Source organism: Pelophylax lessonae, assembly GCF_965119305.1.
Source record: "Pelophylax lessonae genome assembly, chromosome: 6".
Lineage (NCBI taxonomy): Eukaryota > Metazoa > Chordata > Amphibia > Anura > Ranidae > Pelophylax > Pelophylax lessonae.
In genome coordinates, this window is record NC_138773.1 from 330,006,843 (window position 1) to 330,030,050 (window position 23,208).

General features: G+C 45.1%; 1 protein-coding gene across 1 annotated transcript in view; it reads right to left on the reverse strand.

The window, feature by feature from the left end:
* Positions 1-4,979: 4,979 nt before the first annotated feature.
* LOC309558764 (protein mono-ADP-ribosyltransferase PARP14-like) overlaps positions 4,980-23,208 on the reverse strand; it is an 81,450-nt gene continuing 63,221 nt past the window's right edge. Inside the window, exons 9-12 of the mRNA XM_082261812.1 lie at positions 21,024-21,614; positions 12,013-12,155; positions 8,797-8,971; positions 4,980-5,311 (exon numbers count right to left, since the gene is read on the reverse strand). Coding sequence (XP_082117938.1) covers positions 5,025-5,311; positions 8,797-8,971; positions 12,013-12,155; positions 21,024-21,614 — 1,196 coding nt within the window. The 3' untranslated portion in view covers positions 4,980-5,024. The remainder of the gene's footprint in view (positions 5,312-8,796; positions 8,972-12,012; positions 12,156-21,023; positions 21,615-23,208) is intronic.

The following is a 23,208-nucleotide window of genomic DNA, read 5'->3' on the forward strand; positions in this document are numbered from 1 at the left end:
GCACAAATCCAAAGGTTGGCAGCGACAAGGCCTTGGGCTCTTCCACTGCGTCCGGACCTACTCTCTCAAGGTCCTTTATTCCATCCTACTGTACAGTCTCTAAATTTGAGGTCTTGGCTATTGAAGCCTTAATCATGAATAAGCGGAGTGTATCTGGCCCTACAGTTCATACACTGATAGATGCTAGAAAACCAGTCTCTAGAAACATTTATTACAGGGTCTGAAAATCCTACATTGCCTGATGCGAAGCCAGGAAATGGCATCCCCACAAATATATCATCGGGAGAATTCTAGCTTTCCTTCGAACAGGGGTAGATTGAAATTAGCCTTGAGCACTATTAAAGGGCAAATTTCAGCCTTATCGGTTTTCTTCCAGGAACCGATCGCTTCCCATTCATTGGTTCAGACCTTCGTTCGGGGAATGTTACATTTGCTCCCACCTGTGAAGCCACCATTATGTCCTTGCGACTTAAATTTAGTGCTGGCAGTTTTAAAAAGACAGCCTTTTGAACCTCTTCCCCTGATTCTTCTGACCAGGAAATTAGTCTTTTTGATTGTGATAACTTCGGCTAGAAGGGTATCGGAACTAGCAGCTCTTTCTTGTAAAGAGCCATTTTTGATTTTTCATCAAGATAGGGTGATTTTGCGTACACACCCAGGTTTTTTGGCCAAGGTGGTGTCCGCCTTTCATTTGAATCAGGACATTATACTACCTTCCTTTTTTCCAGATCCTCACTCAGAGGAGGAAAAGTTGTTTTACTTAGAGAAATCAGCTCGGATTCGTAAGACCGAGAGCTTGTTTGTGCTGCCAGAAGGGCCCAGGAAGGGGTTGGCAGCATCTAAGTCTACGTTTCCTTATTGGATTCCCCAGGTTATCACCCAGACGTACGATTTAGAAGGGAAGGTTCAGCCTTTTCCTGTAAAGGCACATTCTACCAGAGGAGTAGGTGCCTCTTGGGTACTTCGCCATCAAGCCTCTATGGCTCCGATTTGCAAGACCGCGACCTGTTCGTCGGTGCATACGTTTCTATCGAGTGGATGTTGGGACCCAGAAGGAATCTGCATTTGGCCGCAGTGTTCTGCAGGCAGCGGTGTAACCTTTTTTGTGGTTGGGTGGGGGTATTGTTTTGGTGTCCCCCCTCCCCTCAGATGCATTGCTTTGGGACATCCCATATGTTATGATTTATGGCTCTGTGTCCCGTGATGTACAAAAAGAAAAATGGATTTCTTAATACAGACTTACCTGTAAAATCCATTTCTTGAAGTACATCACGGGACACAGAGGTCCCTCCCCTCTTCTATTGGGTCTTTATTGCTTGCTACAAAACTGAGGTACTTCCTGTGTGGGAGGGGTTATATAGGGGAGACATCCTTTCTGATTGGTTGCCAGTGTCCTTCACCTGTAGGTGGCTATATAACATATATGTTATGATTTATGGCTCCCCTGATGTGCTTCAAGAAATGCATTTTACAGGTAAGCCTGTATTAAAAAAATCAATTTATACTTTTGTCTGAAAATCGGAAAAAAACAGTCTTTCATTTTTTTTCTCTCCTTAAATAAAAAATGTGATCTCTGAGTCTAAACATATTTACCAGATTCGGCCTCCAAAAGTATATTCAGTATATCTCTTCTGTCTCTTATTCTCAGAGATTGGATTAGAGATTTTGCTCCCTAAACATATAGTTGGTCATTTATGTTTACCCCCCCCCCCCCCCATAGAGATATTTAAGAGTAATCGCCTTTACATATTAACTAAATTATACACCACAATTTTTTGAAGTGATTAATCAATTAATTGAAACAATAATCAGCCAATATATCGATTATGAAAATAATAGTTAGTTGCAGTTAGTTAGTTCTTGCTTTTATTGCACTGCATTGAATTAGAAAGGCTTTGCATATGTGGTATTTTGTGTCTAAAGTGAGTCTTGCAACAAAGAGCTTACAGTCTAAAGAGAAGGGGGGGGGCGGAATAAAGAAGCGTACTGCTTGCAGTGTGCAGTATAGATACATCTCCGGAGATGAAATAAGCTGGGAAAGACCGGAGGTCGGAGTCACTGGTGTTCCAAATGATGGGTGGAGCTGAGAAGTGAGAGAACCTCCATCAGAGCCTCATCTATTGGGTCCAGAGAGCAATGTGTTGTCACGGTGCAAACCAACTAAATAGCACTTTATCTGTTGTCACCGTCCATTGGTGAACCATCTCATCACCGATATTTCATGGAATTTCTGAGAGAAGAGACAACCCAAACCATGACTATTCTATGGAAGACTGATCGGCCATTATGGCTCCTCCATGCAGTCTTTCCCATCATTATTGGCAACATGGAGTTGGTGCTGTGTAGTCACATGTTATCCAGAGAAGGATAAAGTTCTGCTGGACCACCATGTCACCTATAATACACTATTATTGGAAATGTCCAGCTGGGACCTACTTTGATTGTCTTTACCTCCTTCCCCCTTAGCCAGAAGCAGCCGGCTCTCCCCTGTCTGGGGCTCAGTGAGGGAAAATCAGAGTCCCAGAATACGAGTGCAGCACATGAGAAGTTGTGGAGCCATGTGCCATGGAGATCCCAGAGAATACAGACAATGGGAAGCTAGGACATTCCCCTCCTCCTCACTCTCTGCTCCTGTGTGTGCTTGTTTCCTCTGGAATTATTTATCAGTGTTTTATGACTGCTGTAGACAAGTGATGGTGGCACACTGTGACAATATTATATCCAGATCAGCAGGGCCGCCATCAGGGGGGTACCCCCAGTACACCTGTAGGGGGCCCTGGCACACAGGGGGGCCCGGACAGCAGAGGGATCGTGGGGTGGGGAGTGCAAATTCAGAATGATGCCCTGTGTATCTCTCCCTGCAGCAGCTGAAAGACGGTTTCTCCCCCCCCCCCGGCCAGCCCTCTTTCAAATGTTGCTCCTGAGTGGCCCCTGAGCTCCTTTCTCCACCCCCACCCACACTCAGAGCTGCGAGAGGAGAAGTGAGAGAGCCGGAGAAGGTGCGCTGTGTTGTGCTCTCCCCTTCTGTCCAGAATAGCACTCGTACAAAACATGAGACAGGATTGCTCTTAGATCGCACTGGACTGTACACACCTACAATTTGATAACTGCCCCCACCTCCTCCAAGGCAGCTCATCTCCCAGCAGCCGGAAATGTAGGTGTGTGGGGGTGATAATCAAACTTTGTGTGTGTACAATCCAATGCGATCTAAGGATAATCCTGTCTCATGTTCTGAAAACGAGGGGAAAGCACAGCACAGTTTACCTCCTCCTGGCATTGTAGTAGATTCCCCCTGTAAGTTGGTGGGGGGGGGGGGAGTGGGGGGTGGGAATGTTTCCAGCTTACAGACACAGAGAGGGAATAATAATGCTGGTAAGTGTAGTGGGGATTTGGGAGGGGGGATTTGTGCTGGGAGGGGGGGATTTGTACTGTGAGGAAGGATTTGTGGTGGGAGGGGGGTATTGGGAGATTTGAGCCAGGAGGGGGGATTGGGGTGGATGTTTGTGCTAGGAGGAGATTTGTGCTGGGAGGGGGGGTTGGGGGGGAGAAGATTTGTATGAGGATGGAAGATTTAAGAAGAAAGAGGATGTGTGCTAAGTAGGTGATTGTGACGAACGCCCATTTGCTGGGACGTTCGTCACAGGCTACTGGAGGAGTGTGGAGGCCAGCCTCCTGCCCATGGACTACGGCCCTGGCTTGTAGGGGAGTGCACCTCTGTGTGGGGGTATATGCTGGAGGACCATGGGAGTAGTGTTGCTTTGGACTCAAATCCATGTCACCCCAGATAAAGACTCAGACTGGGATCCATGTTACAGGCCTAAAGCCGCAGAAGACGTCTCCACACAATGAGATGCTAATGACACCAAACTCAGCTATTGTCTACCGTGGGGATGTGTATTGACATTTATAGTAAGGTGTTTTGAAAATGGAGATGGGCAGTCTGCGAGGCTACGTCTTCTGCTTTCATCTGTTTAAAGGGGGTTTTGTATTCACACCTCTAGGAATGTGTATTCGGCTATGTTTTGGGCTGGTTGTTTGTTGAATTAATTATGATAATGTTGCAGTCTCATTCACCTATTGTCTCTTTCCAGATGACCAAGGTATGTTGACTATGTTCTGTATACAATTACATTTGCATATGATAATGAAATCAAACACATGAGACTGTATATATTGGAAGTGAGTTGTTGAATAAAGTGTCTTTTGTTTTACCCTTCATCTAGCTTAGGCTGATGTTTGGGGGGAATTGAGGGGCCAGGTCACTGCATCACTTGAGATTCTGGAGACCTAAGACAGAAATACTTAGTCCAAGTATTGGGTATCTGTTACAGTGATTTTTTTTTCTTTGGGGTGAGGTGGAATTCTGCTAGGAGGAGGAATTGGGTGGGATTTAAGCTGGGAGGTAGGAGCAAATATTTGTGCTGGAAGGGGGATTTATAACTGGGAGGAGGGAGAATATTTGCATTTTTGTTTGGGGAGAATTTTGGCTTGCAGATGGAATTTATGCTTAGTGGATGAGTGTGCTGATTAGTGTCGTTTTTTTCTTGTTTTTGTTTAATAAGGGTGAGGGATTTATGTTGAGACAGGATGCTCACACTTGGGAAGCAGCGGGGGGGGGGGGGGGGGTTTGGTGCAGTTTTTCATCTTCACCCTGGGAGCAATAACCACATAAAAAAAAAAAAAACACTGATATACACTGTACAGGTCACAGTGCCCATGTGAATTGTGAATGAGCCCCAAAACCTCATTTACACACAGAACTTTATTTATTATCTCGGTACAGTTTTATCTTTTAGACTTAGTAGGAACTTTGTAAGTTATGTTTGCATTTGATAATAATGATTTCCATGTATTTTTATTAAAAATATTGTTTTGATATTTTTGTGGGGGGGGGGGGGGCTGTCATGTAGGCTGTGCCATGATTTCCATCAACAGTCCTGCCAATAAGACTAAGTGATGGTAATACAGGGATTTTCAGGAGTCTCTGTCCCGGAGATTGGTGTGATCCTGGATACAATCATAGATCACTGGAAGATGATGTGATATTCGGGGTAGGCCTGGGTGTCATTAAATATCACAAACATTGAAGGATTCTGGATGTCATCCGTCACACTGTCATAAAGGTCAGTGGGGTTGGCGGTATTTTTTGCTGGAGGTGTTATCATCGCTTGTCGTCCAACACAGTAGAGTCCGGTGAGAACGCGGGCCAGGTACATGTGTCTCTCTCCATCTCCATCAGGTTTGGAGAATGTGTCACTAGCAAAGCAATTTGCATTTACTGCAAAATAAGTTCCATTTCCAATAGCAGCCGCTGTTTAAAAGAAAGAAAAGCCAAACATTAATATCACTTGATAGAGAGTTCCAGAGAAGAGGTGCAGTGGGAGAGAAGTTCCGGAGGTTTGAGTGAAGCCTGATATCACACTATGTTGCATGGCAGTTAAATGCAGCGTGTTCCATATTTATGTGGAAGAATTGGAAACAATAGATTTCAGTACAGTATAACGTTGGTCCTGTGCTCTATGGACTTGGTGTGCCTTAGAATAAACCCCCCAACATACAGGACGTGATAAGGAAGTCATACTGTACTGTACTTGGTGGTAAATACTGGTATAAGTGAGATATTAAAGCCCAGCTTAGTTATGGATGGAGTGTGGGAACGGTAATAATCTCTGTCTGGTTTTTAATACCCGATAGGGTAACAAAGTTGGGAGGCCCTACACATTTTTATAGGTAGGTATACCAGTTGAGTGTGAGAATCCTTATTTGATCCAGGCAGTACTCTAGTGGCCATAGGCTGGGTCATTGGGGTGGAGTCTTTGAAAAGAAAAAAAGAGAAAAATAGAGGTTTTTGATAATCCAAATAGAGTTAATTCATAAAAAAAACAACAAAAAAAAAAAAAACTCCAACATGTTTTGGGGGTTTAAAGATCCCGTTTATCAAGGCTTCAGACTTCTAGCTGAAATTAATCTGAATCCAATATAAAATCATTAAAATATGAATCTAAATCAGATAGGAATCCTGCGAGCTACCCCCCTAATCTAGATTTTACAACTGCCGCAAACACCTCACTCCTCAGAAAGTGCTCTGTGCTATAAATACAATAAATAGTGTTGCGCAAGAGTACAAATCTGCCTAGTTGCTATTTCAACAATATTGGTGACCAATCCAGATTGTACTGTGCATGGCGTGCTATCCAAAAATGTAAAATAAAATAAAATAAACCTGTGTGATATAAATTGTTTCGTGAAAAGTCAATGTTTTGATGTGATTCCAATGCTGAGTATATAAATAAATGTGTAACCCGCTTCAATAATCATACAGTGTTACCAAATATAAAGTGCTGTGTGCTGAGACCGTTGTGTTTAAAAAATCCCTGCAATCAATATTTGCTATGTTCTCTCATGCAAACTGAAACCAATATATATAAAAGATTCTAATATATATAAATAGCCCATAAAGTGCTTATAGGTGTTATAATCTGTGAGTCCTTAATATAAAGAAAAAGTGCCAGGTGCTTGTGGAATAATCAGCTGCAGGTGCTCAATCCACCAAGTCTGTGGACATGTGGGTGTGTTCCCAACCGGTATGCTTGACCGATATATCACCAAACTCCATGCACCCCCTCGTTTGGTGATATATCGGTCAAGCATACCGGTTGGGAACACACCCACATGTCCACAGACTTGGTGGATTGAGCACCTGCAGCTGATTATTCCACAAGCACCTGGCACTTTTTCTTTATATTAAGGACTCACAGATTATAACACCTATAAGCACTTTATGGGCTATTTATATATATTAGAATCTTTTATATATATTGGTTTCAGTTTGCATGAGAGAACATAGCAAATATTGATTGCAAGGATTTTTTAACCACTTTACCACCGGAGGATTTTGCTGTCTTACGTCCAGGCCACTTTTTGCGATTCGGCGCTGTGCGAATTTAACTGACAATTGCACGGTCGTGCGATGCCGTACCCAAACTAAATTTACGTCCTTTTTTTTCCCACAAACAGAGCTTTCTTTTGGTGGTATTTGATCACCTGTGCGATTTTTACTTTTTGCGCTATAAACAAAAAAGGAACTACAATTTTGAAAAAATAACAATATTTTTCACATTTTTTATATGAAATCCCCCCCCCCCCAAAAAAAAATGTAAAAATCAAATTTTTTTAAAATTTTTGGCCAATTTGTTTTCTGCTACCTATGAGGCACAGTGGCCAGAGTTAAAGTGGTTAAACACAACGGTATCAGCACACAGCACTTTATATTTGGTAACACTGTATGATTATTGAAGCAGGTTACACATTTATTTATATACTCAGCATTGGAATCACATCAAAACATTGACTTTTCACGAAACAATTTATATCACACAGGTTTATTTTATTTTACATTTTTGGATAGCACACCATACACAGTACAATCTGGATTGGTCACCAATATCGTTGAAATAGGAACTAGGCAGATTTTTACTCTTGCGCAACACTATTTATTGTATTTATAAAATATGAATCTGCTCCAATCATTGGTAACGGCATTTTATCTCTGAGCCATATTCCCTTTAGCTAAAAGTATACAGTCCTGCTAAAGGGGGTCTTTACACCGCTGAAACGCGTTGGAGTTTTCTTAAAACTCTACACCTCATAAACTCTATCTGGACTATTAGAAGTCTCATGGTGCTCTTTTCTCCTCCCCTAATTCAAAGGTTCTTTTTTCACTGTCTGCACCACTCTTGTGCAGATTTCCCACCATTCCTTCGTTTGATGAAAACCTATGTGTCCGGGGAGGGATAGGGTGTCACCATGCTTGAAAGTGAGGCAAAACCTCCCCAACAGGGACACAGACAGAGATAAAGCCTGGTGGAGATAGTTTACTGAATGCAGTGGCGGCTGGTGCTCGGTAATTCGGGGGGGGGGGGGCGTCAAACCAATGCACGCACCCCCCCCTGGTCGGTCCGTCAGCGGGCGATACGTTCCTCCCCTCATAGTCTGCCTGCTTACCTCTTCCTCCCGTCTGAGCCTGGGAGTGCTGGATGGCTGAGCCGTGAGCCCCTGTCCTCCTCCAGCCATGTCTCTTAGCTTCTGCCTCTTCCTGGCCAATGACCAGTAAGATCGCTTCTCCTTTTGGCCAATCAGGAAAGGGGTCTCACAACCCTCTTCCTGATTGGCTGGGAGGAGAGTCAGTGTGACAATAGTGAATATTCATTCGCTATTGTCGCACAATGGGTGGGCTCGGGGCGCAGTGTTCTGCCCCTGAGCCCACCCTTTTTTGAAGCCTATTAGAGCCTCTGGCTCTAATTACATGCTTCAAAAAAAAAAAAATCCCCCATTGGAATCCATGCGTCCGGCGCCCCGCATGTAGATTAGGGGGCCGGATGCATGGATAGGGGGGGGGGGGGGCGGCGCCCCTGCGCCCCTAATGGACGGGCCGCCTCTGATGGAATGTATATGTAAGAGTCAACTCTGGTGCCCAGCATAAAGTCATCTACAGAGTTACCTAGGTTTAAAAAAAGACACAAGTCTATTGAGTTCAACTGATAGACAGAAATAAAGAATTGAAGATTCTGCATCCTCAGAACCTGCAGATGATCCACAGGAAAGCCTTATACAGCTTGATCCAATTTGCTGCAACAGGGAGAATTATTTCTGATCCGCGAAGGCTCTCAGTGACTCTTTGGATCATCAGTCTACCATCTTCTTATTGATATTCTTTGTACTTAGAAAGACATTCAGATTTTTTTTACCCTACAGAGTTGGCTAGTAATCTTTTATTGTTCCTCTATAATCTCTCACCGTTTCTACCTGCGTAGCTCCGGTTGAATCCGTTATGATTGACATGTTGGATGGAGTTGAAGTCGGTCCCATGGAAAAGCTCTCTCTCATTGGTGTTGGAACCGTTCTTGGAGTCGATGTTCCGCTTCTTTATCTGGTAGTTGAGCCAGAGATCTCTGTTCTGTACACGCAGAATCTGGGAGGACAGGACATACAAAGGCTCAGATGGATACAATGTTCTACCAAAAAACTGCAGTGTTTCACCCACTATACAGGACATATTCTATGAAGAATACAGTGACAGGTCAAGTATCAGGCAGCTCTAACATGATATTATGATGGAATATTCTATTGATGGTTTGTGTCTAACCAATCCATAGTGCCAGTCGTTATTCTGTAACTGGAGTGCATACTTCTTTGCATCATACAGTGAAGGGGAAATGAGCTTTGATTATACTAATTATAAAAAATGGGGGAGTAGTTGGAATCGGCGCTACCTCATAAGTATATAATAAACCAGTGATGTGTCCAAACCATAGAGTGTCACTCTATATCAAGTGTAGATTAAAGTGCCAGTGCAAAGGTGTATTGGATCAATAAAAAGCCGTGCGGATAAAATTATGGCTGGATAAGTTAAAAGACACAAGGTGCTGGTGAAAATATTTAATGTGAAGTGACAAATCTATAATAATAGTAAAATCAATAATTGATAAAAATGCAAGCTGAGCTAAAAAGTAAGTGAACAAAGTGGTTGTGATAAAATCTCGAGTGCTTGTGTTCTCAAATGTCCACTAGGGGTCGCACTCACCCTTCAACGCAATTACCAGTATTGGCTTTAGGAATATCCACCAGAGGGGTCCGTAGCAAACTCCCAGATATGGCTCCTGGAGGTCCTCACAGACAGGCGAGTCCCATCTGGGTGTTTAAGCATAGGAGCCCCATAGTGCAGTATATACTTGGTAGATAACAAGAAAGATAGTAGCAACTTACAGTGAGGAAAGTAGCCGATCGCTTCAGAGTGTAGTATGCAGCGCCGGGAAGCTTCCGCATTCCAACCACGGACAACTGCAGACCGGAAATGACGTTGACGCAAAGTCCCGCCCCTGGGTCCCTGCTCACCACTATCACTTGTAAACACAGAAATCCGGCTTCTGGGTTTACAAGTGACAGCTTTTCTCCCAATGGCTCCTAAAGATCGGATCTTCTGAGCGGCTCTTACTGAGTGTAGGATGGGGCAAGGGGGATGCAGGTGCGGAAAGTACGAGAGCTGGCTGGGTGTTTCAGCTTAATGCAGCAAAAGGAGGACATGTGGAAGATGGTGTCGCTTTTAAGGAGGGGGGAAGAAGATGGGGGCAGTGAGGGCTGACTTTCCTTCTGTTGTCATCTATTGAGCTTGTAACTGTGGACTCTTTTTTATTGTGTTATGTAAAGAAGAGCTCATCAACTGTCTATAAAAACTTGAATACATCTTCAATAAATTGGAGTTGCATTTATACAAATCTGGGTTTGTGTGACTATTCTCTTGCAATTGCAACAATTGCAATATTAAAAAAATAATAATTTCGGTCCACCGGCAAACGTTATAATGAATTATTCCCTTATAACTGTCATAACCAAACCTGAACCTAAACCCCGATTATACGCCCTATTGTGGATTGCTTATTCTAGAGCAGTCTGTTGTCACCTGCTGGAGACGGGGCATACTACATGCATTAGACAAAAGGGAGTGAATGTGTCCCACACATCCGGCTACTAAAGGCCCGTACACACAATAAGAAAATCTGAAGGGAAATTTCGTCCGATGAACGATCTGCCGATTTTCGGATTGTTAGTATGGTGCTTTCAACAGCCGACTCCGACTTTTTGGCCAACAAAATCCTGATGTGCAGGCTATAAAACTTTTGTTGTCCGTCAATACATCGTCCGATTTTCGTCTCATTAGTACAGTTTTCAACGGAAAAAAATCTTAAGAGCAAGACTAGGCATGCCCAGAGACGAAAGAACACATACAAATCAATCCAACACATGACATCACTTCTGAAGTAGAATTCTGTCCTACGGGAACATTCGTATGAAAATAACCTCTTCACTTTCCACATCAGACTAGCTTGCCACAAGAAACGAACGACAGATCGTTCGATAATCTGATCGTGTGTACGGGGCTTAAGTCTGAGATTTATCTCCATCTCATTGCCTGATCATAGGTACTCTTTGGCTAAGTATTTGAATCCTGAGCTTTGTCTGATTACGTGGTTATTTACCCGTGTATCCTGTCTGATTCCGTTCCCATATTGTCTATTGTTGCCCTGGGAGATGACTGAAGTGCCCTGCAATCCCTTTGTGTGGAAAAAGATACCCCCAGGGTGAGAATTTTTGGGCAGTCAATGAATAGATAGTATTATGGTAAAAACATGATATTTACTAACAAAAAAAGTAAAATCACAATAAACATCAATTATGAACACATTTAAAAAAACATCTGGTGAATACATATGTATCACCGGTTCAGTGGGTGAGCAACAGGGGATTTAACCTGATGTTCTCACTATTGCCAACATGTTTCGGAAACAATTCCTTCTTCAGGGAATAGATCTTGAACATAGTATTCTAGAATTGCTAGATGTACATACACAGTTATATACAGAGATGTTAGGTCCTGAGTGCCTGTTTTACCTGAGGTGCAGCACAGATAAAGGCCCTAAATGTAGGGTTAGCTTGATGTAAGCTGTATGTAGATCAACATGGAATAAACGATTGAAAAAATCTATGCAGAACAGCGAATTCCACAGTAGGTTCAATAAAAGGAATATCTCCCAGGTCCTGGCCGTAGCAACTGCCCTCAAGGATCACCATAAATATGGACTTCCAGACAGACGCTCATTGTGTCTACTCCACCTTGGACAGGACCGATTGACCTTTTTGGTGATCCTTTTTGGTGATGTAAAGCTTAACACTGTACATAAATTCAGTTTGTATCAAAACTCACCAGAGAAGCTTCTTCCAGGGAATTTATCTGGGATCATCCAACAGTGACAAGTCCCTGTGACCCTGCTTCTCCAAGTAACTCAAATTTATTTTCCTGGTGGCATGACGTTCCACTTACTATATGACACTTATTCAGCACCAGTCTCCAGTGTCATGTTGGTATGTCCAGTCCCCACACCGTGAGCAGACCACTCTCTCCCACTCTAAATTATATAATTGACATCATTCACCACATTGTATCTCAGACATTACCTTCAGTATTTGGTTTCTGCAGGTTCTCTGGAATTTCTGCTGTATGGCGGAGTATTCAGGAGTTCCTGGAGCAACATCCACTTCCATCACAAGAGTCTTATCCATCGGCTTCCAGTGTGGCGGTAATTTATGAGAATCCCCATCTGAAAGATAAGATGTTCAGTCAGGACCCCAAGAGAAATTTGACAAGTAAAACCTTGGTGTACAATCTCCTATAGACAGCCTGCTATAAGCTATAGAATCTGCTCATTTCCTACTGTCAATCATGAATATTTTTTAGCCTTCGCTAATCCCTGAAGGTGTTATTCTAGAGATGTGAGTTGAGGAGAGAAGATAAATAGTTAGGAGTTAGGAGAGGCCAGAGACTCAAGTGGGAACCAGTCAGCTGTAGCTTCATGCACCGGAGGAAGCTTAGCAGCGTCAAATGCCTTCTGGTCATCGGCAGGCTTCCTGGAGCTTCCTGGAGCAGTCACCACCCAGCACACAACGTCTCAGCATGTTTCAATGTAGCCGCTTCTTTACAGGGCTGGGCCCCTCCGAGACCAGATCATAGACAGGGGTAGGTGGAAAAGGCTGCCCCACCACCCCATATGGGGTGCGCTCCCACTTGGGTTCCAGCTTGCTTCCTCTGGTGTGTTTGGTGTTCTTTCCCAACACACAGTACTCCGGTCATAGTGGCAGTTCTTTCAAAACAGGAATAGGAGCCATCTCTTTGTACTTGGTCAACATCAACTGCTTGGCCTTTTGCATCTGCTCCCATTGTTCCTGAACCAAATACAGTATATGGGTGTACTGGGCGGAAGGTGTTCCGGTGTCTCCAACAGGAGGTCCACTGGCTTTAAGCCGTATCGACAAAACATTAGGAAAAAGGGTGTGTGGCAGGTGGACTTGTGGACAGTGTTGTTATACTGTAAGCCCAAACTACACCCCCCACGTGTTGGTGCCACTGATCTCGATAACTCATTTTGAGGGTCCAGAGCATTCCCAGCAGAATGCATTTGAACTGCTCGCAGGTGCCATTGCCTTAGGGTTGAGAGAGGGTGGTATGAGACTTTCAGATGCCACTTAGGCAACAGAGTTCAGTCATGATCACAGACTCAAAGTTAAGACCTTGGACAATGTGTGGACAAGAATAGTTTGGCAGTGGTAACAGCTGTCTGGTCCTTGGTAGGCACCACCACCGCAAACTTGGTGAAGTGGTTGACGAAGACCAACATGTACTGATACCCAGAGGGAGTGCTGGAGATTGTCAGGAAGTGGTTCCGGGAGAGGTAATGCTGTACCTGTATCAGGTCTGTTTTTTTGCTGAATTAGTGCCCATTCCTCATGTAAAGCTCAAAAGCCTTGGTCTGTGGGTTTGATTCTAGTTTCTTAATGGTGCGTAAAGTGGCTAAGACTGGCAGAACAGGAATGACCTCTATGTCCTCCTGTTCAGAGTCCATGTGCTCTCCAGGGTTTTCCCTTGGAAATCAGGACAGAGCGTCGGCATGTCCATTAAGCTTCCCTGGCCGATAGTGGATTTTGAGTTTGAATCGTGCCATGTGGGATGTCCACCTCTGCTCCAATGCCCCCAGTTTTGCTGTTTTCAAGTAGACCAGAGGGTTGTTGTCTATAAAATATTCAATGTTGGCCCCCTTGAGATACTCTGCAAATTTCTCAGTGATAGCCCATACCCAGGTGAGTAACTCAAGCTTAAAAGAACTGTAGTTGTAGTGGCAGTGGGCAATATGCTCCAGCTGGCATAAGCAGTCACCGCCTCTTGACCATCCTGCACTTGGGCCAGGATAGCCCCCAGAGCCTGGAAGGTCCACATAAGCCAATAATGTGGCTGAAGTAGGTTTCTGCTTAAGCCCTTCAAAGGCCTGCTGCTGGGGATCATGACATTGGGCTTGGAAGGAAGGGGAGGTAAGTGGGCAGCTACAGTATCTGGGTGAACTTTGGAATAAACTGTCGTTAACACCCCACTAGAACCAGGAAGTAGAGCAGCTCAGTGATAATTTGTGGAGAGTGCCAATCCTGGACAGCTTGTACTTTGGCTGGGTCTGGAGACACGCCTCAGGCCTCGACAGCATGTCTCAAGTATTGTATCTTTTGCCTCATCAGGTGGCATTTGCTGGGCTTAAGCATTAGTCTGTATTGTGCCAAACTGGAAGTCATAATCCATGGCAGTGACCTCTTACCCGGTGTTGATCAAACATGGGACTTCTTGCCTGTTGACTAGGATACCACTAGTCAAACCAAAAGGGGTTCCCCTTGGGTGGGACTTTAAAGGCACCAAAACATATGACAAAAAAGATATATAAAAAGATAAAACTTTATTCAATAATACAAAAATGTAAAAACAGTAGGCAAGCTATAAATTACTCCACATAAAACAGTGAAACTTAGACCACTTGACCCCCGGGTTTGACCCGACGCGTTTCGGAGTGTAAACTGGACTCCTTCCTCAGGGGTGCCCTTGGAGGGTGGTACAGTTCACTGGAGTAGGAGATATGGGTTGCCTGCCTGGTATTTAAAAGCAAATGGTCAGCATGCCAACGTTGTCCACTAGGGGTGCCATCTGGTTATCCTAGGAAATCTAGGGATCTTAAATGAACTCCTGAATACACGTTAACAGCAATTGCCCGCTGTCTAGTCTCAAGGAGAGGCTAGATGGGAGTAACTGAAACCTGGTCACAGCAATTCTATGGCCACGATAGTACAGATGTCCCTGGTGGGTGTTGGAGCTTAAAAAGTCCTGTTGGTCCGACATGAGAGCTGCCTGCTCCCTCGCCGGACACACAGGACTTTTTAAGCTCCAACACCCACCAGGGACATCTGTACTATCGTGGCCATAGAATTGCTGTGACCAGGTTTCAGTTACTCCCATCTAGCCTCTCCTTGAGACTAGACAGCGGGCAATTGCTGTTAACGTGTATTCAGGAGTTCATTTAAGATCCCTAGATTTCCTAGGATAACCAGATGGCACCCCTAGTGGACAACGTTGGCATGCTGACCATTTGCTTTTAAATACCAGGCAGGCAACCCATATCTCCTACTCCAGTGAACTGTACCACCCTCCAAGGGAACCCTTGAGGAAGGAGTCCAGTTTACACTCCGAAACGCGTCGGGTCAAACCCGGGGGTCAAGTGGTCTAAGTTTCACTGTTTTATGTGGAGTAATTTATAGCTTGCCTACTGTTTTTACATTTTTGTATTATTGAATAAAGTTTTATCTTTTTATATATCTTTTTTGTCATATGTTTTGGTGCCTTTAAAGTCCCACCCAAGGGGAACCCCTTTTGGTTTGATTGTGCATTTTTGGGATGTGGCACCTTGAGGATTATGCAACATGAGCAACATTTTTGAGGATACCACTAGTCATACCACTAGGATACCACTGAGGTTGGTGTGACCATGTCTTCTGACTTGTTGGGAGTTTGGGTTGTCCCAGGGGTTGTCCCTCTGCCCTGGGAGTTATTAGTTTAACAATGGCCTGGATGAATCCAGTAGGGATCGACCGATTATCGGCAACACCGATATATCGGGGGCCGATATGCACTTTCCCCGATATATCGGAATCGGCCCCTGAAGTTACCAATATTGCCGATATTTAGGGAAAGTGCACGTAGCGGGGTGATGGCTGCAGCTAGAGGCATCGCACCGGTGTCCATAGCCGACGGTCGGCTGACTTGTAATGACAACCGATGCGGCTGAGAAGCCGCTCGGCTGTCATTACAAGGAGCGGGAGGGGATGACCCCCCCCGCCCCGCTGCCCTCCGCGGCTCGTCTGGGTCTCCAGAATGCAGCCTGGCTGTATTGTGCCCAAGTGGAAGGATGTCCAAAAAAGTTGCTTTCCCCCCTTGTCAGGAACCTTTCCTGGTGCTAGTACTGTCCCTCACAGATGGGGTACCTGTCCCTATACTACCCTCTCACATAAAGCGTGCCAAGCCTGGGAGCCAGGGCCTTAAATAAGCTCTGCCTGACCCAAGATAACTGCCAGAGTCACATGGGGCAGCAGTATACATCAAGATAGCTTCCCCAGTGACCCAGGAAACCATAGAGGAACCATTTTCCTCTTGACTTCCTCTCCAACTCTGATGCTGCGGCTGACAAGCACCACCTACAGTGGAGAAAGTAGACTTTACCTGCCTATGACAGGAGTCTGATTTGCAGAAGCAGGTCAAAGAGAGCTTAAGGTAAGCTGTTGCTGGAAGGTAATTACATGGAGACCTCATTACCTCAGCCCTTAAAGGTATCTGTAACTGCTTGCATAGGGTCAAAGGACCAGTTTCAATTGAGAGCCTAATGCTAAATTATTAGAACCACCAATAGCCACTCCTAGAATGTTTAGGGTCATTGAGAGGGTGCTACTAACGGAATTTGTTTTACCAATAGCTGCTGTTCAACGTTTTACTAGGAGGCTGAAACATTAGGTCAACCATCAACATTACTTTATTACTAGGTGGCTGCTACTTAACCACCATCCACTTTTGTTGATCACATAGGAATGCCTGAGATAGTTTGCTGTTTTTGGGTATTCTGTATCCTCAGCTCTGAGTATACAAAGGAGCATGGGGGAGCTCATGACCATAATGGGGGTGGCAGTGACACAGCCCCAAATGATCCACAATAGCTCAAAAGTTATCTGGTCCAGAAATATTTAGACAGAATAAGGGTGGATAAAGCGCCTGGACCAGATGGCATCCACCCACGCATCCTAAAATAATTGAGTGCTGTAATTTCAAAGCCTTTGTTTCTAATTTTTAGGGACTCGTTAAGGACTGGAATAGTACCACTGGATTGGCGTAGGGCCAATGTGGTGCCTATATTTAAAAAGGGATCAAAGTCTTTGCCAAGTAACTATACACCTGTTAGTGTAACTTCTATAGTTGGGAAGATACTGGAGAGTTTAATAAAAGACCACATAGATGAGTTCTTGCTGGAAAAAAATATTTAAAGCAACAGACAGCATGAATTCATGAAAGACAGAAGTTGTCAAACAAACCTGATTTCTTTTTATGAGGAGGTAAGTAAAACTTTGGACAGGGAAGGTGGCTGCGGACATGGTATACTTGGACAGAGGGGTGGCTGTGGACGTGGTATACTTGGACAGAGGAGTGGCTGCGGACGTGGTATACTTGGACAGAGGGGGGCTGTGGACGTGGTATACTTGGACAGAGGGGTGGCTGTGGATATGGTATACTTGGACAGAGGGGTGGCTGTGGACGTGGTATACTTGGACAGAGGGGTGGCTGTGGATGTGGTATACTTGGACAGAGGGGTGGCTGCGGACATGGTATACTTGGACAGAGGGGTGGCTGTGGACGTGGTATACTTGGACAGAGGAGTGGCTGCGGACATGGTATACTTGGACAGAGGGGTGGCTGTGGATGTGGTATACTTGGACAGAGGGGTGGCTGTGGACGTGGTATACTTGGACAGAGGGGTGGCTGTGGACATGGTATACTTGGACAGAGGGGTGGCTGTGGACGTGGTATACTTGGACAAAAGGGTGGCTGTGGATGTGGTATACTTGGACAGAGGGGTGGCTGTGGATGTGGTATACTTGGACAGAGGGGTGGCTGTGGACGTGGTATACTTGGACAGAGTAGTGGCTGTGGATGTAGTATATTAGGACAGAGGGGTGGCTGTGGACGTGGTATCCTTGGACAGAGGGGTGGCTGTGGACATGGTATACTTGGACAGAGGGGTGGCTGTGGATGTGGTATACTTGGACAAAAGGGTGGCTGTGGATGTGGTATACTTGGACAGAGGGGTGGCTGTGGAAGTGGTATACTTGGACAGAGGGGTGGCTGTGGATCTGGTATACTTGGACAGAGGGATGGCTGTGGACGTGGTATACTTGGACAGAGGGGTGGCTGCGGACGTGGTATACTTAGACAGAGGGGTGGCTGTGGACGTGGTATACTTGGACAGAGGGGCGGCTGTGGATGTGGTATACTTGGACAGAGGGGTGGCTGTGGACATGGTATACTTGGACAGAGGGGTGGCTGTGGACGTGGTATACTTGGACAGAGGGGTGGCTGAGGAAGTGGTATACTTGGACAGAGGGGTGGCTGTGGACGTGGTATACTTGGACAGAGGAGTGGCTGTGGACGTGGTATACTTGGACAGAGGGGTGGCTGCGGACGTGGTATACTTAGACAGAGGGGTGGCTGTGGATGTGGTATACTTGGACAGGGGGGTGGCTGTGGACGGGGCATACTTGGACAGAGGGGTGGCTGTGGATGTGGTATACTTGGATTTTGCAAAAGCGTGTGACACAGTTCCCCACACACGGATAATGTGTAAGGTAAAGTCTACTGGCTTGGAAAGATCGGTTTGTAATTGGATAGAAAATTGTCTAAAAGATAGAATTCAGAGAGAAGTGGTCAATGATTCTCACTCTGAATGGTCTAAAGTTATCAGGGGTGTACCCCAAGGTTCAGTGTTGGGACCCTTACTTTTTAATATATTTATAAATGATGGGGGTTGGGATTTCAGTCTTTGCAGATGACACCAAGCTTTGCAGTGGAATAATTTCCTTACAGGATGTCTCCAACTTACAAGCTGACCTCAATGCACTGTTTCATTGGGCAACTATGTGGCAAATGAGGTTTAATGTTGATAAATGTAAAGTTCTGCACTTGAGGGTAAATATATGAATGCATCATACATACTAGGGGGAGTAGAACTGGGGGAATCCATAGCGGAGAAGGATCTGGGGGAATCCATGGTGGAGAAGGATCTGGGTGAATCCATAGCGGAGAAGGATCTGGGGGAATCCATGGTGGAGAAGGATCTGGGTGAATCCATAGCGGAGAAGGATCTGGGTGTTCTGGGAGATCATAAGCCTAATAATAGCATGCAATGCCAAGCTGCTGTTTCCAAAGAAAGCCAAGTTCTTTCTTGTATAAGAGAGGCATGGACTCCAGAGAGAGAGATATCATTTTGCCCTGTACAGATCATTAGTAAGACCTCATCTGGAATATGCAGTTCAGTTTTGGGCTCCAGTTCTTAAAAAGGATATCGGGGAACTGGAGAAAGTGCAGAGAAGGGCAACCAAACTGATAAGAGGTATGGAGGAGCTCAGCTATGAGGAAAGATTAGAGGAACTGAATTTATTCTCTCTTGAGAAGAGGAGATTAAGGGGGGATATTATCTCCATGTATAAATACATAAGGGGGGATATGATCTCCATGTATAAATACATAAGGGGGAATATGATCTCCATGTATAAATACATAAGCGGGGATATGATCTCCATGTATAAATACATAAGGGGGGATATGATCACCATGTATAAATACATAAGGGGGGATATGATCTCCATGTATAAATACATAAGGGGGGATATGATCTCCATGTATAAATACATAAGGGGGGATATGATCTCCATGTATAAATACATAAGGGGGGGATATGATCACCATGTATAAATACATAAGGGGGGATATGATCTCCATGTATAAATACATAAGGGGGGATATGATCTCCATCTATAAATACATAAGGGGGGGATTAAGATCTCCATGTATAAATACATAAGGGGGGGATTATGATCTCCATGTATAAATACATAAGGGGGGTTATGATCACCATGTATAAATACATAAGGGGGGATATGATCTCCATGTATAAATACATAAGGGGGGATATGATCACCATGTATAAATACATAAGGGGGGATATGATCTCCATGTATAAATACATAAGGGGGGGATATGATCATCATGTATAAATACATAAGGTGTCCTTATAGTGAACTTGGTGTTGAGTTGTTCACTTTTACGTCTAGAGGAAAATGGATTTTGTCTCCAAATACGGAAAGGTTTCTTCAACGTAAGAGCTGTGAAAATGTGGAATAGACTCCCTCCAGAGGTGGTTCTGGCCAGCTCAGTAGATTGCTTAAAAAAAGGCCTGGATTCTTTCCTGGGTGTATATAATATAAGTGGGTAATAATATTTATAGGTAAAGTTGATCCAGGAAATATCCGATTGCCTCTCATGGGAACAGGAAGGAATTTTTTCCCCCTTCTGTAGCAAATTGAATCATCCTTTGCTGGGGTTTTTTCGCCTTCCTCTGGATCAACTGCGAGTATAGGATTGTGTATATGGGATTGTATGGTTGGGTTTTCTTTACTGTTTTCTTTTTTTGTTTTTGTTTTTTATTGGTTGAGCCAGATGGACTTGTGTCTTTTTTCAACCTGACTAACTATGTAACTATGTAACTATATAATCCTCTCTCCACAGGTGGTTGAGCGAATAGATTTCAGAAAGACTAAAGCCCTGTACACACGTACCGATCGTCGGCCAAACGATCGGCCGTCTTTTGTCCCCGGGCTGTCGTGTCTGTTGAAAAGTGCAAAAGACTGCACAAGAATTTTGTCCGCCGACTACAGCCGACTGCAGAAGTGATGTCATGTGATGGTTAACTTTCCGTGTCTTTTTTCTTTTCTGAGCATACCCAGTCTTGCAAATCTGCTGTCTGTCGGCCGAATTCTGTATTGACTTGCGAACAATCGGCCGCTCTGGTGTCGGCATACAAAAATTTTAATGCTTGCAACACAGATTCTTTTCGGCCGAAAGTGCGCTGTCGGCTGTCGGAAGCATCATACTAACAAGCTGAAAATCGGCCGATCGTTTGTCGGCCGAAGCTTTTCGGCCGACGATCTGCACGTGTGTACGGGCCTTAAAGTGACTGAAACCTGATTATCTCCCTTGGTGTGCAGCTATGGGCAACTCACCACTAGGAAGGGTAGGAGAGCCCAGCCATGACCGTCCACTCTTTCCTGTGGAAGTAACGCTACAGCTGTCTTGGTTGAGGTGACTCTTCCCTGTAATGACAGCTGTAGTTTTTAGTTGAGTTTATATAATACAATGGATGAATTAACACAGTATTTCCTTTTAGAAGGTGCTGCACCCAATATACTATATCTATCCTGGTCATTTCTGATCCTTCTTCCTGCGGTGAAGCACATTGCTATGGAATATGTTGGTGCCATTAAATAAACAATAAAAGCATTATTACCATGTTTCACAACACGTTGGATCTGAATTTGGTTTCCATGCCGGTCTGTGGCCGTTTCTCCTTGTAAACTGACAGTATATTGGTTTCCTTGGATCTGGATTGTGGTCTGGGCCTTGTTGTCATTTTTTGCCTCTTCCAGCTCAAGGTTTGTCATCTTGTCGATAGGAACCATAGTTCTTCCATTGTCATATCTCCATTCCACCAGTTTTCCAGCGACCTCCGCTGCCCTTTCCCTGTTCTTATTGTCTTTTATCCGGTTTATAACCATTTCAATCTCCCCAGACACAAGCAGGACATCCCGGGAGAGGCCCACAATCTGGATGGAGGGGTCGGATGGTTTGTAAATGACAGAGACCTGAAACTTTTTCTGGAGGTCGGAGATCTTCTGCACCTCGGCTTCCTCTAATTCGGAGATACATTCCTCTCTGATCACCTTCTCTGCCTGCTCATTGTCGATCATCTGCTGTAGCCAAGCCTTCGTCCTGTCCACACTTCTTTTATCTTCTGCACACAAGCTGAACACCACAGGCTCAATGCCATCCATCAACTGAAAGGCGGTGAGCTTCCATGCTTTTGGAGAAGTAAAAAATTCTACAGAGGAAGAAAAGAGAAAATGGCGTCACAAACTGCTCTAAAAGTGGAAATATGAATTGTGAAGAGTTTATGAATGGGATGTAGACCAGGTTTGGGTAACATTTTAGCTGTTCTGTATAAAGTCCATTTAATATTTAATGATTCAATGATTAAAGTAGATGAAATTCCAATCACTGAAAGACCAGGCTGTGTCCCTGTGTTTGTTTTCTATTGTTGGCATTCAATACGGGGGCGTAACTACAGGGGTTGCAATTGCAACCGGGCCCCGTGCTCCAGGGCCTGTGCTGTTCCCCTGTATACCTGGATAGGAGGGGCGGCATGGGCAGCATTTAGAGAAATCACTGCCCTTTATCCTCCTGTAGCTGCAGGAGGAAAATGGAGGAGATTGATTCTTCTGTATGCTGCCCCCGCCACTCCTCCTATCCAGTTCACTTGTGTTCTGCTGTCTCTGGACCCCTGTGTGCTCCCCTTGCCCCCCCCCCCCCCGCTTACTGTGCTGCCCCCCCCCCCGCAACTCCTTCTATCCAGTTCACTTGTGTTCTGCTGTCTCTGGACCCCTGTGTGCTCCCCTTGCCCCCCCCCGCTTACTGTGCTGCCCCCCCCCGCAACTCCTTCTATCCAGTTCACTTGTGTTCTGCTGTCTCTGGGTCCCTGTGTGCTCCCCTTGCCCCCCCCCCCGCCTACTGTGCTGCCCCCCCACAACTCCTCCTATCCAGTTCACTTGTGTTCTGCTGTCTCTGGGCCCCTGTGTGCTCCCCTGGCACCCCCCTGCCTACTGTGCTGCCCCCCCCCCTCCTGCCGGCTGCTGCAGGGGATGTGTCACAATAGAGAACCAGTAAGAGGTCGGTAAATATGTAATTTTCCAGCTCCTTCCTTTTCTGAATGGACAGAGTCATAGTCAGGGACATTGTAAAAAAAAAAAATAAAATGATAAAAAATAATACAATTAAAATACCAAAAAATAAAAACTACTGACACCAGTGGGGGAACTTCCAGGATCGCAAAGGTCACACTTGTGACCGGGCCCTGGCATTCCACCACCGTGGGGAGGTCCCAAGATGGTAGGAAGGGGGCCCACTGCAGAACTTGTGAAAGGGTCCCACTGCAGGACGGTAATAAAGGGCCCCGCAACAAGAGTAAAGGGCCCCAGGATCAGTGGGAAGAGCCCCAGGCTTGAAGGGAAGGGCCCCAACCAGGGGTCCAGGGGGCCTGTCATTGCGAAGAGCCCCAGGCTTCAAGGGAAGGGCCCCCGACCAGGGACCCGGGGGGCCATTCATGGTTTCTTGCACCGGGGCCCTGAAGGTTCTAGTTACGCCTCTGATTTAACAGTATGGCGATGGTATAAATATAAAGAATGTAAGTATGGGGCTGGCATCTTCTGCACACTGGGCTTCCATGATGACATTGGGTTATGATGGGGATAGGTGAGTTTAGAATAGAAGTGCACACTGTGATTTTCAATTCCAAATACAAGTTTATTCCAATAATAGAATGTTTGCAAAATCAACACGTTTCACAGGTTATAACTCCTTCATCAGGGCTTAACCAGTTCTGGACCACCCCATGCAGATATACTGTGGCAATTTCCATG